At 32.0% G+C, this 17,062-nt stretch overlaps 1 protein-coding gene across 3 annotated transcripts in view; it reads left to right on the top strand.

The window, feature by feature from the left end:
* ABI1 (abl-interactor 1) overlaps window positions 1-17,050 on the top strand; it is a 31,305-nt gene extending 14,255 nt beyond the window's left edge. The window contains exons 4-8 of one of the 3 annotated variants that reach the window (XM_008585001.1): window positions 1,572-1,672; window positions 5,719-5,895; window positions 9,140-9,226; window positions 13,087-13,272; window positions 15,395-17,050. In XM_008585001.1, coding sequence (XP_008583223.1) covers window positions 1,572-1,672; window positions 5,719-5,895; window positions 9,140-9,226; window positions 13,087-13,272; window positions 15,395-15,570 — 727 coding nt within the window. In that variant the 3' untranslated portion in view covers window positions 15,571-17,050. The remainder of the gene's footprint in view (window positions 1-1,571; window positions 1,673-5,718; window positions 5,896-9,139; window positions 9,227-13,086; window positions 13,273-15,394) is intronic. The other 2 variants (XM_008585002.1, XM_008585003.1) reach the window with 2 other exon arrangements.
* Window positions 17,051-17,062: the final 12 nt, after the last annotated feature.

Here is a 17,062-nt window from a genome sequence, read left to right as displayed (position 1 = left end):
TCCTTTTTTGATTCCCCCCCCCCCCAACTATTTAAAAATACAAATACTTCACAGGTTGTAAAAATTAGGCAGTGGACCAGTTTCAGCCCACAGGTCATAAATTGCCGATCTCTATGTTAGAAAAAAGGCGTGTAAGCCAATAATTGTAGAAGTGTGTAATAAGTGCAAAAATATTCATATGTCTGTGATTCATTTGTGGCACAAAGCTGAGTATTGATCACCTGGCTTGAGATAGTTAAGGAGGCCTTCACGTCTAAGCTGTTTTTGTCATATAGATGGCTTTTTTCTTTTTTTCCCATTAACATGTAATAATCTAATTATAGAATGATCATATTGGAAAAGAAAATTAAAATCCTATCCAGGCATTGCAGATCTCTGCCCTGTTGAGTTTCTTGGATTATTGAATAAATGATGTTCATTTTGAAACATAATAAGGAGCCTAAGGCTACACATACAGATGTGTATGCTTTCACACATGTACATGGGTGTGCACAAATTACTGAAAATAATTGGATGGTAGCTGATCTTATACCTCACTCAGAACAACTAGATAGTGCCAGGTCTTATGGTTAAAAGGACAGTAGATCCATAGGAAGACCAATACTAGAGGAATTGGTTAGAGTTTATCAGTATCAGCTATTCTGGAATGCCAACACTAAAACTTAGTATTGTCTTTTTTTTTGTTATGCCTATTTTCCAGAAAGTCTCCCCGTTTTATCACCTTTCTTTGAGATGAGTAGAAGTTTTTATATTAATTTCAGACTAGAATTGGTTACCCTTCATATTTACTTCCATAGCCACTTGTACATTTTCTTTTGTAGTATCCTTCACGCTGTTTTTTAATGTCTGTTTTTCCATGCTTAACTATCAGTTCCCTGATAATGTGGTTCATGTCTGCATTGTTCACTTCTCTTCTTGGCAGATTTTAATTAAACACTTGCTGACTCATTGTACCGTAAGATTTTATTGGTCATAAATTTCTCAGTAGAGATGGTTCTGAATAGAGTTGTCCCTTGGCATTGTGGGGAATTGGTTCCAGGACCTCCCTTGGATACCAAAATCTATGGATGTTCAAGTCTCTGATATAAAATGGTGTAGTATTTGTGTATAACCTGTGCACATCCTCCTTGTACTTTGAGTCATCTCTAGATCACTTATAATGCGTAATACAATGTAAATGCTATGCAAATAGTTGTTATACTGTATTGTTTAGGGAATAATGACAAGAAAAAAAGTTTGTACATGTTCAGGACATGTACTGGTTTTTTTCCTGAATGTTTTAAATCTGAGATTGGTTGAATTCACTGATGCAGAACCCACAGATACAGAGGGCCAACTGTACTATGTTATCATTCTATCAGTTTCATATGGGTTGAGAAGTAGAGTGAAAGACAAGAACCACTTCAAGTATTAGGGTTAAGATTTGTAATAAACAGTTTAAAATGTCTTTTTTATATATATATGTGTACATCATAAAGGGAGTAGTTAGTAGCCTTGTGTTTATTATTACAATTTTTTTTTTCAATCTCTAGAATTGTTTTATTCACAATTTATTTTTCTTTTCTTTGCAGTGGAAGTAGTGGAGGAAGTGGAAGTCGAGAAAACAGTGGAAGCAGTAGTATTGGCATTCCCATTGCTGTGCCTACACCTTCACCACCCACTATTGGACCAGGTATGTTATTTATTAATCTGTGATCAATATGTGCTGATATTCATGAGCTTTATTATGGAAGGCTAAATAATGTATTCATACTGTATAAAATTATTTATTAAATTGGTGATTGTTGCTAGTATAAAGGCTAATAACAAATTTAACAATATTTTTAGATTGGTTTTCACAAAGTCTTTAGGATTTTACCAGCTGTTTCTACTTACATATAGCACATATTAAATGGCTTTGTTAAATAACTTTTTTGCCATTTTGCTTTACTTGCCTTGGGGTACTAGTCAAGTATGACCTTTATTATTTCAGGAGCAAACTGATATTGTGTGGTACTCCAACCAAAGCATCAGTGTCTGTAAAGATGAATTACGTTTCAAAGAGTTTTGCTGTTGTCTTGTAGGCTATGGCTCCACTTGGTGTTTGTTTTGTGACTTTACAATCTTTATATTCAATACATATTTCAGTGATGTGTAATGAATGTAAAATGAGATTAAAATAGGAATATTCTTTTACTTTTTAGAAAGTATAAAAATGTAAGAAATCCTTGAAGAGCATTAAATTAGCCCCATAATTTTTAGTGAATGAAATGGATACTTTTTATAGTGTTAAAATTGTACATTTAAAAAGTAAGTATGATAATGAAAAATGTTAGGGGAAAAATTCCTTTCTTCTCAAGCCTATATTGTTGAAAAAGGAGAAAAAACTGTTTATAAAAATGGGCATTTTCATAGTTAATGCAGGTATAAACTCAATGGCCTTTTTACCTAGTAAAATTCTTGAACGTGCTTTATATATGGGCGTCTCTCTTTTTTTTTTTCCTTCTTGCCAATACATTGTACTTCCTTGCTGTTTTAGAATGTTTAGTTCTCTTTTTTTGCACTCGGACCTGAATTATAAACTATTTTATTAGAAAATATTTCTGTCCCTTCTCCTTCTGGAGCTCCACCAGCACCACCTCTGCCATCACTTCTCCCAGTGATCACTGTGATAGGTGAGATCACATGGCCATTGGAGCCGTTGAGCTTACTTTGCATAATTCATAATAAACTTCTCTGTAGCTAATAGACTGCTAACTTTTATAGTTATTAGGTTGTAGGTGATAATACAAAGGTTAAAGTATTAAATCTAATATACACTAATTTCTTCTGATGAAAGGCTTCTGAACTTACACAGTAAACAAATATAAAATAACTCTTCTTGCAATATGGAATGTTTCTCTGCTTGGTTTACAACCAACTTAATGTGATTTTTATTTGTTATTTGTTTAGGTTTTTCTAGGAGAATTATAGCAGTGATTGTTCAAAAAAAAAAATTTTTTTTTTTTTTTTAAAGATGACATGTAAGGGGATCGTAACTCTTGACTTGTTGTCAGCACCACGCTCTCCTAAGTGAGCTAACTGGCCATCCCTATATAGGGATCCGAACCCGTGGCCTTGGTGTTATCAGCACCACACTCTCCCAAGTGAGCCATAGGCTGGCCCTAAAAAAAAAAATTTTTTTAAATATTAGCAGTGTAATAATCCCCCCTACCAGGTGAAACTTCATTTGAAACTCCCTGGTATATACAACAGTCAGAAGACCAGGGTGAAGTTGAGGTCAGGAGGAGAAAAAAGGAAAGGAAAGTAATGTGTGGTATGGGGTGCTCGTTCTGAGGCTTATTTGTGTATCACAGTTTGAAAAATATTCCCCAGGCTTATGACATCTGAGGATGCATGAAACAGTTTTCTCAGTAAAACACATTTAAATTGTTCCCAATTTGGGGTGACTAGATTGAATATGTGAGGAATTCCAGATATGTACTCAGTATAAAACCCATGTGGTGTAGAAATAATCATAATCTGGTTTGAACTGCTTTTCTGGAGAAATTCAGGAACCATATTTAGGAATGTTCATAGTAGTAGTATTAATAATAGCACAAATCTTGATGCAGCCCAAATGTCTAATGACAGTAGGTTGGATAAATAAATTGTGGTATATTCACATACAAATAAGCAGTGGGGCTGGCCAGTTATTTTAGTTGGTTAGAGCATGGTGTTATAACCCCAAGGTCAAGAGTTTGGATCCCCGTTCCAGCCAGCCACCAAAAAACCCCAAAAGAAAAACCAAAAAAACCCAGCAAAAATGAAATACATATTGATATATACTTATCCACATGGGTGAATTTTGAAAAATAATATCAAGGGGGAAAAGAGCAGTTTAATAGAACACATATGGATTGATTTTATTATAAAAGTTTATAAATTTGTAAAAATTCTATGTGTATTATTTAAGGTTATATGTATCTGTGGTAAAAACCATATAGAAAAGAAAGAAAATGTAACACGTACTTTGTAGGATTAGGAATCCAGGAAAGGGCACATAGGAAGCTTCAGTGAGATGTTAATATTCTATTTCTTGAGCTTGGTATTTTATTTTTCTTTAAATTATATATACACACATAATTTATATACACACACACACACACACACAACATATAATTGCATATATATCAGTTATATACCTTTGGCATTATGATTTATTTAATAATAAAATATAAAAATAAATTCTAAAATAGGCATAGGTTAGTAGTGCTAAACAAGTAGTTTTCAGTTTTGAATCAGCAAGAAAAATAACTTGGATTCTGTACACTTTTTATACAAGTCAGAGAAATGTAAAAATCATTTAACGGAAATTTCTATTAAAAATCGTTAAAGGCTTACTTCTTAGCTCTTGGAGAAATTAGCTTTCCAAAATTAATCATTCCCAAAGGCTTTTAAATAGACTATTATTTTTAAAATGGCTCTATTTAGAAAATGAGCATGTGGGTGATTTAAGTAATTAGTGACTGCCTATGGCTTGGGAGTTCCAAGATGTTAAGTATGAGCATTTCTTTTAATGAACAACCTCTGCTGTATGGTTTTATTTAATACCGTGTATGACACCTAAGAGAAATTAAGTTAGACCACAGAATGAAGATAAACTAGAATGCCGTCTTTTTACTTTCTCTGTCATGGTTTGGTGTTTGGGTGGGCAAAGGAGGATAATATTATTTCTGGTTAACTTTGGAAAGTATAGATAACTTTAGAGTCTTGGAACTCTATTAACTTTTCACATATTAACTTTTGAAATGTTGGTGAAGATGACATCGAATAAAATTTTAAGTATTAATACTTTGCTTAGTTTAGGTATTGAGTTATAAATATATAAGCATGATTTAAAAAAGAAAAGGAGATTGCTTTGGGTGTAGTATGGAAAAAAAGCCCTCAAAGTATGGAGAAAAATAATAGATTTTCTAAACAAAGCTGCCTTAATATGCTATATTTTATAGTGTCTAAAATTTTTTCCAGTTTTGTCAGGTATAAAAATTTAACTAATAAGGAAGAGTATGTTAATCTTAAAAATTTGGAGATATGTAATAAATTTGACATTATATGTAAGTGCTTTGAAATTAGAAATCGTATTTCTTTTAAAAATGATTCTACTCTAATATGTATTGATACTAATAACTGCTAATGCAATAAAAATTCATATTAAAAATAGTAGTAGATGTGGAAAATATACTTAACAGTTTAAATTCCATCATTTAACATGGATTTGGCTAGATAGATTCTTATACTGTGAATCAAAATCTGAAAATGTGGCAATGAAGAGGAAGAAGTTTGTAAACCATGTATGAATGTATTCATATCTAATGACTGTTGCTTTCCACCTCACACTGTCTTTTGGAACTTATTGTGTTAGAGAGACAGTTTACATATAAAAGCCATATATTATGAGGTGCAGAAAAAATTTAAATATTAGCAAAATACCATTTGGGATTATGCTTATTTAAAAGGCTTAAGAATGTTACTTATTTACTTTTGCAGCTTTCTGCATCATAGCTGTTTTTCCTTCTGTTTTTAGCTTCAGGGATAGAGTTATTTGATTTTTATTTTTACTTTTTTCTTTATTTTGTGCCACAGACGTGAAAAGTAACAAATATCTCTTACTGAGAGTCCTCCCTCTTTGTTCTGCCATCTGAGGTGATTACAATGCTTAAATCTCTTTGTTGGTTGCCTTTGACTAATGCTTTTCAGCAGCCCCGGGCTCAGCTCCTGGTTCCCAGTATGGCACAATGACCAGGCAGATTTCTCGGCACAACTCTACTACTTCTTCAACATCTTCTGGTGGATACAGACGAACTCCCTCTGTGACTGCTCAGTTTTCCACTCAGCCTCATGTTAATGGAGGTCCACTTTATTCTCAAAATTCAAGTAAGCTTGTGCTTTGAAGGCATAAAGCAACAGTGGAGCTCCTTTTGAAAGAAATTATTTGAAACTTTTTTTTTTTTTTACCAGTGATAGACAGCAATTGAAACCATGCTATTTCGTGTTTATTTTTGCTTTAGGATGTTAGTCCTTGAATCATAGCATTTGAAGAGTAATTGCTTATTCTCTTCTAAATTCAGACTTATTAAGTATACTTAGTATACTAAAATTTAAGTAGTGCTTTAATATGCCATTTTTATTACTGTAAGTAGAGCTAGAGAACAAAAACATCTCTGAAATTAATTAAACTGTTTTAATAAATTAAAATTATTTTTATTGGCATGTTTGAGAGAGTAATGGCAAAATTAAAGACACAAACATTGTGAAAGTTTTCCTTTAAAATAGTGTAACAAAATTGCTGGCTATCACTTTTAAGGTCATTAACTATACCGAAATGAATTCAAAACCAATTAAAAATATTTTTGATGCCTGCTTAATTACTCTGTCTCTGAATAATCAGATGGTGGTAATGATTAGTGTCTTCACAGCATAGCTTTTCTTTTTCTTTCTGTACTAACAAGCATGGCTAGTTATTAACAGTGGGAAGGATATTCTTTTGATTTCTTTCTGTTCACCTCAAATTGCACATCTCAACACTAATTTCATTCAATGTTTAAAAGCTGATAATATTAAAAAATCGTTTTAGCATAGAATGTTAGGAAGTTTGAGTAGCTTAGGGTAGTCATTACTTTCACTTTCTTTATTAAGATGCTTAACACAAAAAGGAAAAAAAGAAAACGAAATCCAAAATGAACCTGTTGTCCAGGATTTGTTATTGGCTTGAAGTTGTGGTTACCAGTTAAGTTTTTTTTATTGGTGTGTTTGAGAGAGAACTTTCATAAAAAGAATGGGTTATTTTTATTTGTAATGCATGTCCTGAATATATATTTTAAAGCAGAACTCGGGGGAAGTTCCCTTATTTTTTTTTTTGTTTAAATTTTAAAGATTAATTATGTTGTAGCAAAACCTCCTAAGAATTAAAAACCATTTTAGCAGACATGTCAAAATTCAAAGTTAATCCCAAAATATATACAACCTTTTTCCAGACTAAAATTTTCATTCAAGCTACTAAGAAGTATTGATTTAGAATTCATAGTATTAATTAGGATTTTTACCTCACATTTTCCCTGGTCTCCTTTTGGTGTTGAAAGGTAGCCAGCATCTGAATAGTCTACAGATTATCTGATAATTCACCTCACTAGTTTTATGAACTTTTAACTTTTTTTCATATTCTACTTACTTTAGATCCTATCCTTATGTTCATTATTTTTTCCCCCCACTTAGATATTTAATTTACTCTGCAAGTAGGATTTTGAGTGTTTCTTCACATAATATATATTTGTGTAGTTTTATTTTAGCAATATTTGGGTGCATTATTTTCAAACAAGACATTTTCATTACTGAGCGTCTACATTCTTTCGAATATTTGACAGCAATTCTGGCCTCAAGTTTTAAATATATAATTATGTTTTGTCATATTAATTATCCTTCAATCTGATTTACTGTTGTGTTGTAGAAGTATGTAAATGTTTTTAGTGTTTTGATGTGCATATTTTCCCTTCTGTCTAAATGTGGTGGTAATGATTAGTGTCTGCACAGCGCAGCTTTTTTTTTTTTTTCCATACTAACCAGCAGCTTTTTTTTTTTTTCCATACTAACCAGCATGTCTAGTTACCAAGGGTTGTCTCAAAACTTTTTTTAGGTTTGTGGGAGTTTTTATTTGTTTATTTTAAAATGGAAACCTCTATCTAACCTTTTATTTATTTAAGATCCTTCTATATACAAAGTATCAGAATGAAAGAGGACCAATTTCATAGTGAATTGAATGTTATTTTTAAACATACATTGAATATTAATGCACACATTTGCTTTAAGTTGCTGCTGCTTTGAACACTAAACCTCTTTCAAATTTTTATGGTTACCAACAAAATTTGTACATTGGATTAATTAAAACGACCTTTTGATTATATGATCCTTGGGAACCAGTGAATTGTTTTTCTCTATCAATTTAGTGTCACTTCTTGGTGACTACCAGTAAACTGAATTTTACTATTCAGACCTATTGACTTTTTCTGAGCAGTCTTTGGCAGTTACTGTCTTGTTAAATGAGACAAAGTAGTAAACGTATGAATGTTTAATTCTAGTTTATAGTACAATTCTTAATATATTTGCTGCCCACATTAGCATTTGATATCAATTTCCTATAAATTATGTCCTCTCCAGAAAGAAGTTCGAATATGTTTCAAGCTATCCAATGATTCCTTAGAAATTACTTTAATGCAGATAATAGCATATCTTAACTTATTGGAGATCAGGTTTCCTTTTTCAGAACAGGGATAAAAGGAAGGTCACTTTTGAGATATCTTATCCCTTGAAGCTGAATAATTGACATGCTATATAGAGCACTATATTCCCTAGTAAATTTGGGAGTGATTTTTTTTTTTTTTTTAAAGATGACCGGTAAGGGGATCTCAACTCTTGACTTGGTGTTGTCAGCACCACGCTCTCCCAAGTGAGCCACGGGCCGGCCTCTAGGAGTGATGTCTTTAAAAATAAAATTGCCAGCTTAAAAAATAATAACCTTGTTTTACAATAACAAGGTTTTTTCCTGGAGAGCTGTGTGTAAATTTAGGTATATAATAAGAACTGTCTTTAAAGGAAACCTGTGGTTAATGTATTTATATATATATGAAATAAATAGCTATTATGTAATATATTTGTTTTACTTATTTGGTTTCTATTTTACAATATTACCTTAAAGCTAGACAAAGCTGTTAGATACAGAGTTATGGCAAAGACACAATATTCTGGAAACCTCTAAGTATTTCATTGTTATCTATTTTAGAAGTCTTTCTGTAGAATTTGAAAATTTCATTGGACTAAAGTGAATGTGATGATAAATTTAAATATTCCCCAAACAATATAACATTAGGATTAAATTAAGTTTGTATGTTCTTTTTAAAATTAACTAATTGGCTAAGCACAACTTGGCTTTAGGTTTGCTTGTGGGAAATGAATTTGAAGAAGGTTCTGCAGGTTTTTGTTTTATTTTTGTTTTGTTTTGTTTCATTTGCAAACTGTTCTTTGCATACTTATGTTTGTGGTCCTTGTAACTGACTTCTGCTTTTTGTTTGTTTCCTTTTCTTTCCTTTATCTGTTTACTTCCCCCATACTGTGTTGTTGCTACCAGTTTCTATTGCTCCACCCCCTCCCCCTATGCCTCAGTTGACTCCACAGATACCTCTCACAGGCTTCGTGGCCAGGGTGCAGGAAAACAGTAAGTTTGGAAAAACTGAGCTATGAAAGAGTAGAGGCTGTCTCCTTATAGCATGCATGGCTGATGAGTCATCATTTTCCTTACTTTTATTGAGAAGCTAATCTTATCTTAAAAATAGGTACAGATATGTTATTGAAACTGAAGAGCACGGTCTTCAGTTTTTCCTCTTGTGTGCATGATTACTGACCCATATGAATTTCAAAACTACAACTTTCTTATGTGTTTATGTGATCTAAAACATGAGATATGATCTTTGCATATTCTTAATGAAAGAATAATCAAACATAAAAATTCAAATTATCAAGATATAGTGAGTTATACCCTGAGATTAAATTCATTATGAAATTGGGACAGGGTTCCCCCCCCCCCTTTAATTAAAAAAAAATTTTAGAGAAAGCTTTGTAGCTTCAGATAAATGCTTTTGAACTTCTATAAAGGTTCATTGTTAGGATAAGGATGAATTTCCAAGAATGGATAAATTACGTCTATGCTATCCATTTAAGGGTGAGTGATAAGCCATGTATCCAGCCCTCTTCACATTTTGGCTACATATAAGTCTATGAGGATTATTTCTGAATGCATAAATCTGTTGACTTTTTTCGTCTTCTTTGAATGAAGATCAGGTTTAATGATTTTGGGAAAATGTTTTGAACATATGGCTTTAATCAAGATGGACTAGTTTCGGGCTTGCAGGTTAGCTCAGTTGTTTAGAGTGTGGTGTTATAACACCAAGGTCAAGGGTTCAGATCCCTGTACCTTCCAGCTGCCAAAAAAGAAAGACTAGTTTATATTACTGACTGATAACTTTTGAGGTTCCAGAACATGTATAATCACTACAACACATGATCATAGTGATTGTTGTATGGCAAATACATAATACGACTAATACTGAATTATATTACGCCAAAAAGATGTTGAAATTAACGTGGTATGGTGGTCTAGTTCTAATTTCCTTCATTTGAGGCCATCACCATGAAAGTAAATCTCAGAGTGGTTTGAACAAATGAGTAAAAAGCCCCATTTAATCAGCCCTTCTTCCAGCATACTATACTGTGGCAAATTCTATTCCTCAGCTTTTGCTGATCCTGATGTGTTATTTTCCGCATCACCTCCCTTTTGCCAGTCAAATATTTGTTTATTCAATGTTATATACTAGGCTCTGGAAAGAATACATATAGTTAAAGACAAAGTCCTTTCTTTCAAGAAATGTATGCCCTAATGGGCTTATCATAAAACATTGTAGTTTCAAAATTTTGAGATTTCTGAGTGTAAACAATTTTTACTGTTAACGTTTGTTTGAAAATTCTAATGTGCTCAAACATTTAAAGTTAAGTGAATCTTTTTTTAAAAAAATAAGTGAATAAGAGTAAATGGCTGGTCCTAATGTTTCAAGAGTTTAAAAACTAAACCAGTTCAACCTTTTGAACTGCCGTATCACTAGGATTTATTAGAAAATAATTTAAAATAGCCATAAGGAACACCACTTTTGTGGTCCAAAGGTTATTGACCAGCTTTTTGACAACTTTAAAAAAAAAAAAGAGAAATCCAGTTTTAATGTATATTATTATAGGCATGCATGATCTTTACTAAAGAGGCACTTGATACTATTTTAGTTCTTTTTACCAAATATATGAACTTGAGTTAGTTGTTCTCCTTGTGCTATAAATTCCCCAACTTTATTTAGCATCTATTTTTTTAAAAAAAGCTTGTTAGGAAGATTGGTGATAAACTGTGTATCAGTACTGTAAATGTTTTATGAAGTACAAATTTTCTGTTTTTCTCTTAAATATCTGGTTTCTTACGTCACTCAAAGTGGGTGATAATGAATGTGTGTAGCAGTTAACCTATTAATGTGTTTCGGTTTAAGATATGAGCCTCTAAAAAAGTCAGCAGTCTACTGACATATGTTTATGACTAACATCAGAAAGCATTTTTGAACTAATTATGCATGGTGCTAGGCAAAGTATTATGCATAGAATTAGATTGACCAGACTCCTGCCATAATTTGAAGATAAGCCAATGTAGATTTACAGCAGTTGGGCTTAAAGACAATTGAGTGAAAACATTAAAGTAGTAAGTTGTGTATAAAAATCAAGAGTGAATGTAGTTTAGGGCTTTAGGCAAACTTATCTAATTTGCACATTAAGTCAAATTAAGAATATGAGCTAAGGATATTTGATGTCAGGATGAGTTCATAGCTGTTTTCCTCTTCTCTGAATAATACTAAATTGTATAAAGCTTTACAGAAGGGGGGTTATAGGCAGAGATAAAATGGATCCAGGCGTGCAGTGGAAAAATAAATTAACTTGTTTGATAGTTACTAGAGTGAGCATCACCACACAGGATTTGTTTTTTAATAGCCTTTTTCATCCCCCAAGAGGATAAAATAGAGATCACAGAATTGATGTGGTTATGAAAGTAAGGCTATTTATTATCTGAAAGTGTTTTAAATCTGGACCCCTTGGTTATGTTTCTAGCACGTTATTCCAAGTAGGGTGGAGTAAAACACTTTAAAACCTGTAAGACAAATAGATTATGGCTCTTTTCTTTGATTACATAAAAGCCCCAGAAATTGACATTTGAGTTACAATGTTTGTATTATAAAGTTCTCCATCACAGGTATTATATAATTCTTGTATCAATTTGTATGAAAACTTTTTCACATATCTTTTGAACTCTTAAAGAAATTTGTGGATCAGAAATTTAAGTTAAGCATTAGTTGTGTTACAGCTTTGTATTCCTTGATATTGGAAGCATCTGTTACCTGGTATCATCATCATAATCAGTGAACACAGTTCTAAACTGACATTTTTCCCAGTTTGTTTACACCTTTGGTTATTTAAAGCACACGCACATATACATATCATGACCAGCTGAATGTGAGGTATGAGTTATTTTTATTGTTTTGTTTGATACAAGTTCCTTTTTGTTTGTTTTTTTTATTATATCTTCCCTCAGCACATTATGTTTAAACCTTGTCACATATTCTTAGAAAATTAGGATCTAGTCTTTCCCTCATCCCATGCTTTCTTAGCTTCCTTTCTACATTAAAAAATTGTTTATGAATAAAACATTTTTGCAAATATTCAGTGAGATTTTCTATTTGGGAATCAAAAAAAATTTTTATCTTGTTAAAATTTAAATAAAAGAATAGAAAACCTACACACAGAAGCAATTGTTTATGAATAAAACATTTTTGCAAATATTCAGTGAGATTTTCTATTTGGGAATTAAAAAAAATTTTTATCTTGTTAAAATTTAAATAAAAGAATAGAAAACCTACACACAGAAGCAGACCTAATACCACCAACTTTACTTCTCTTTCCATTAAACAAATAGTAATCAACAAATAAAAATCTGCCAACTGGAGACTTAATTTGTAGGCAACTAAAGCTATTTATTAAAAGCCAAAATTAGAGGAATGAATAAGCACAATGAAAACTTATCAAACCATTAATGTAATGTTATTTATAACATTTACTGCAGTCCAAATGACAAATATGACATAAAGTGTCTGTGGCAGCTAGGTTAAAAAGAGTGAAATTTGTCCCAACTTGAGCCTTTGAATAAGGAAACTGCTTTACTTCTGTAATCTTTATAAAAAGACATTGTCTCCTAATCTCTTGCATTCATTAATTTGTAGTACTTCCTGACACCTGTATTTTTATTTCATTTTATTATTGCAAAATTAATCTTAAGAGTAACATAAACTTTAACATATCAAGCTTTTATTTCTAATCATTGCATGTTTTATTATAGTGCATGCTGTATATGAGTTAAAGCTTTCTTAAATTTTACTAACTTATAAATATCCATTTAGACTAATTTCTGATTCACATGAATTATATGAATCTTTTTAGTTGCTGATAGTCCAACTCCACCACCACCACCTCCACCAGATGATATTCCCATGTTTGATGACTCTCCACCTCCACCTCCACCTCCTCCAGTGGATTATGAAGACGAAGAGGCTGCAGTAGTTCAGTATAATGATCCATATGCAGATGGGGATCCTGCCTGGGCCCCCAAGAATTATATTGAGAAAGGTAAGGTCTAGTCACTGTTGAACTGATAAGAAGGAAAATAACCTGCTTGTAGAATTTTAGAACTATGGAGAACAATCTAGTCCAGTGTTTCTCATCCTTTTGAACTGTCTTACCAACCAAAATGATTTACTTAAGCCTTACTTCCTATACTTTGTATTATTCTCCAATATAAAAGGAGAATCCTTTATTTCTAAAATTAAAGTTATAATGTTTGATGTGCATTTTCAAACTGCATGTGCTACCAGCTGGAGATTAACTTGCCTTTCTGCATTTTATAGATGAGACAACTAAGGCATAAAAAGGAATTAAATGATTTACTGAAGTCATGTATAATTAGTAAAGATTTTAAAAGTTTTTTCAAGCTCTTAAAGTTGGGTAAAAAAAGATTTCAGAGGGACTAGGTAGCTATCTGCAAGTATTTATCATGTAGAAGTAGGATTACAGAATTAGACTTCGAGTTCCAATGAATTCTACAGGACATAAAGAAGGGAGAACTTGTCTCTTTGTATAGATCAGGGTCCTAGAGAGTTGAATGGGCATCACATTGTTAATGGTTAAATATTTAGCAGTAAGAGGAATTATATGAGGAAATATTGCATTGGTGAGAGGAGTTGGGTAGGACTAAGTTTCATTTACAAGGGGAGACCTGGAAGATAGAAACATAATTAATTTTGTTCAGTACTTTCACCGTCTCTGCATAAGTGGAAAGAAAACATGAGGAAATAAAATTTTGTTCGCTGAGAGACTTGAGAGTGTGAGCCATTTGTTACATTTAGAACAGAAGTTATCTACACCACTCAAAATCTAACCCACTGTGACTCTTAGTACCAAGAAATTAATGTGACCAAAGTTAAACAAGTTATATTAATAATTGGTAATATTAATAATGGTTAATTGACTTTTATTACTGCACAACTTTATTAATGGTTTATCTCTAGGAATCACCTGATCCTTTAAGGTGGTTATTTAGCAAAAAATAACACTAAGATAACTTCATATTACTTATTCTGCCTATTTTTAAAAGTTGATATGCATTGAGCTCATTTCACAATACTGTGATTCCATTGCAGGATTAAAATAGAGAATGGACTTGTTGAGTCTACTTAATATAATGTTTTGTAAAGGGGGGAAAGACTGCCTACTCTAATTTAGCAATGATGGCTATGGATCAGTACTTCAAATCTCTCCCTTATTGTAAGTCACTGATTCAGAATAATTATGGGGAATGGCCGTCTTTCTTAGGGGTAAAATGAATTCAAATATCTTAAATATCTTAAAAACTCCCTATTTTGAGGGGAAAAAAAGACTGCCAAGAATGAATGAGGTATATCAATGAAAAAACATGTGTATCATACCATTTCACGTATACTGGAAAATTACATATAATTTCAGAATCGTTATGCTGTAAAAGTGGAGTGAAGGAAATGAATAAATTCATGAATAATATGGAAAACTAGTATGTTTTAGATTGCTTTCCTTTTTCACAACATTGTTTGCAAAGGTAGTGAATATTTCAAACTCAGAAGAATCAGATAACAGAATTGCTGAGTTTTCTAAGTCTTAATGGGTCTGTCTGTACTTATTTCCAGTTTTTTAAAAAAATCCTTTTTGCCTTTTAAGTATTCTTTTTAAAAAGTCTGGGTATAGCCCAATAAATTAGCATGTATCCTCAGATGAGTAAGATGAGATTTCCCAGTAAATGTGTTTTTTCAAATTTGATAGCTTGTGTTCTTACCTGGTTTACAAATGCCTATGCAGCTTTGCCCAATCATTATTTTGGAAATAGTGCTTTGCATATGGTAGGCACTTAGTAGATATTTGAACAAATGAATTGAAACATACAATGAATTCTAAAATTCAGAGTCTTTCTTAAAGAGATTGATAGAACTTGTTGACTTCTTTAGTCTTACCTAATTGTCAATTTATCTGTAATAGTAAGTCCAGTGATTTGGCACATGGTTGGCTACTCACCTTACCTATTCTAATAGATATAAGAATTAAGATTATCTTCATAAGAAGTTGCTTTTACCACATTGTAGATTTAATTGGCATTAAATTTTAAAGTTCAAGTAAATGTTGTATATAGTGCACTCATGTGATATTTCAACTGTTTTCTCCATAGTTGTTGCAATATATGATTATACAAAAGACAAGGATGATGAGCTGTCATTTATGGAGGGTGCAATCATTTATGTTATAAAGAAGAATGATGATGGCTGGTATGAAGGAGTCTGCAATCGAGTGACTGGTCTGTTCCCTGGGAACTATGTTGAATCAATCATGCACTATACTGATTAAATTTTTTTTGCTTTTAAAGTAGGTTCTTATTATTACTCAGTCATACTGTGGGACTATTATGGTTAACAGAATTGTCTTAATATGTTTTAAAATGTGCCCATATTTTCAAGACATGCTGTTTTATTGGTACATTGAATGTCTACCTGTAAGCATAAATCTTTGAGGCAGTTTATGTATTGCTGTTCAGCAGTTTATACAAGAGGCTGTCTATAACTGATTATGCTTACGTACTTACTTACACATTGTTAATGTTATGACCAGCCTAAATATTCTGGGGAAGTGGGGTATAATATTTAACGAATCATGATTCAGATTGTACCATTACATGTTTCAGTGCAGCATGGTTACTAACGCTATGTCAGACTAATATTAAAATCAAAAAACTTAAATGCTGGTGCTGGTCATACTTCGTGTTTAGATTCTCTCATTTTAAAAAAATAGTTTGTTTAAAGCATGCATAAAATTTTATGTATTGAAATATACTTAAAATTCCAAGATACTTCCAATTTGTATATTTACCTGGAGTACTCATACTTAGGTCTCTTGAATTGAGTCTCTAAGGTCTCCATGTGAAAGAAAACAAACAAAAAGAGGGTTATCTGTAATGTTGTAATTTGTACCTAAGTTTTTTAATGAGTGAAATTTGCATTATAAAATTTTTTCCATTCATAAATACATAAGTGAACCAAAGGTTTTTGTCCTTCATTGGTTTGCTTTAAAAAAAAAGAAATAAAAGATACTGATTTATTGCAGAATTATGGTTCTATTTTCTCAATATGTTAGCTTGGAAAAAATTTTAGCCTTATCTCACTCTGTCCCAACAGCAATCAATGTGACAGATTTTTGCAGATTTAAAATCTGAGATAGTTATTTACAAGTCAGTCTACTGAACTTTTTAAAGTGACTTTTGAAGCTAAGAAAATGTGTCAAAAAGTGTGCACATTCATTCTGTAGGTAAAATTCTTAAGGATTGATAATCAGTCCTTCAGATTTACAGTGGACTGCTGCACACTGGTTCGATAAAAGGAAATTATAAGTATCTTTTACATATCATAAAAGTGGATGCAGTTAATTTGTGAATAGGCACTATTTAATCCATTACTGGCACTAGCAGCCTAAGATTTTAAAATAAAATAATTGGGAAAGAAGGTGGGTTATGTATTAATCAGTGAACAGAGATTTACCTAACCAACAGATTTGTACTGTCTTTTGACATAATTGAAATGCAATACATGCACTTTGTGTGTCTCCTCTTAATTTAAGGGAGGGTTAGAGGGATGTTTTCTCTTCTTGTGTAAATTCTATATTGCTTAGGATGTTAAAATAGAGCACTCAAGTGTGAGTTTCTGTGTATTGAGGATTTGTTTGGATTTCAAATTACAGTTATGTACTGGGCGTTACAGACATAACAGCATAGTGAATGGTAAGACTAGTGCAAAACATTTATTTCTGAAAATTAAAGACCATTATTGCTACCAAATCAATGTGACTG

This window comes from Galeopterus variegatus, unplaced genomic scaffold, assembly GCF_000696425.1.
Source record: "Galeopterus variegatus unplaced genomic scaffold, G_variegatus-3.0.2 Scaffold3419, whole genome shotgun sequence".
NCBI classification, from domain to species: Eukaryota; Metazoa; Chordata; class Mammalia; order Dermoptera; family Cynocephalidae; genus Galeopterus; species Galeopterus variegatus.
This window is presented reverse-complemented; position numbering and strand designations above follow the sequence as displayed.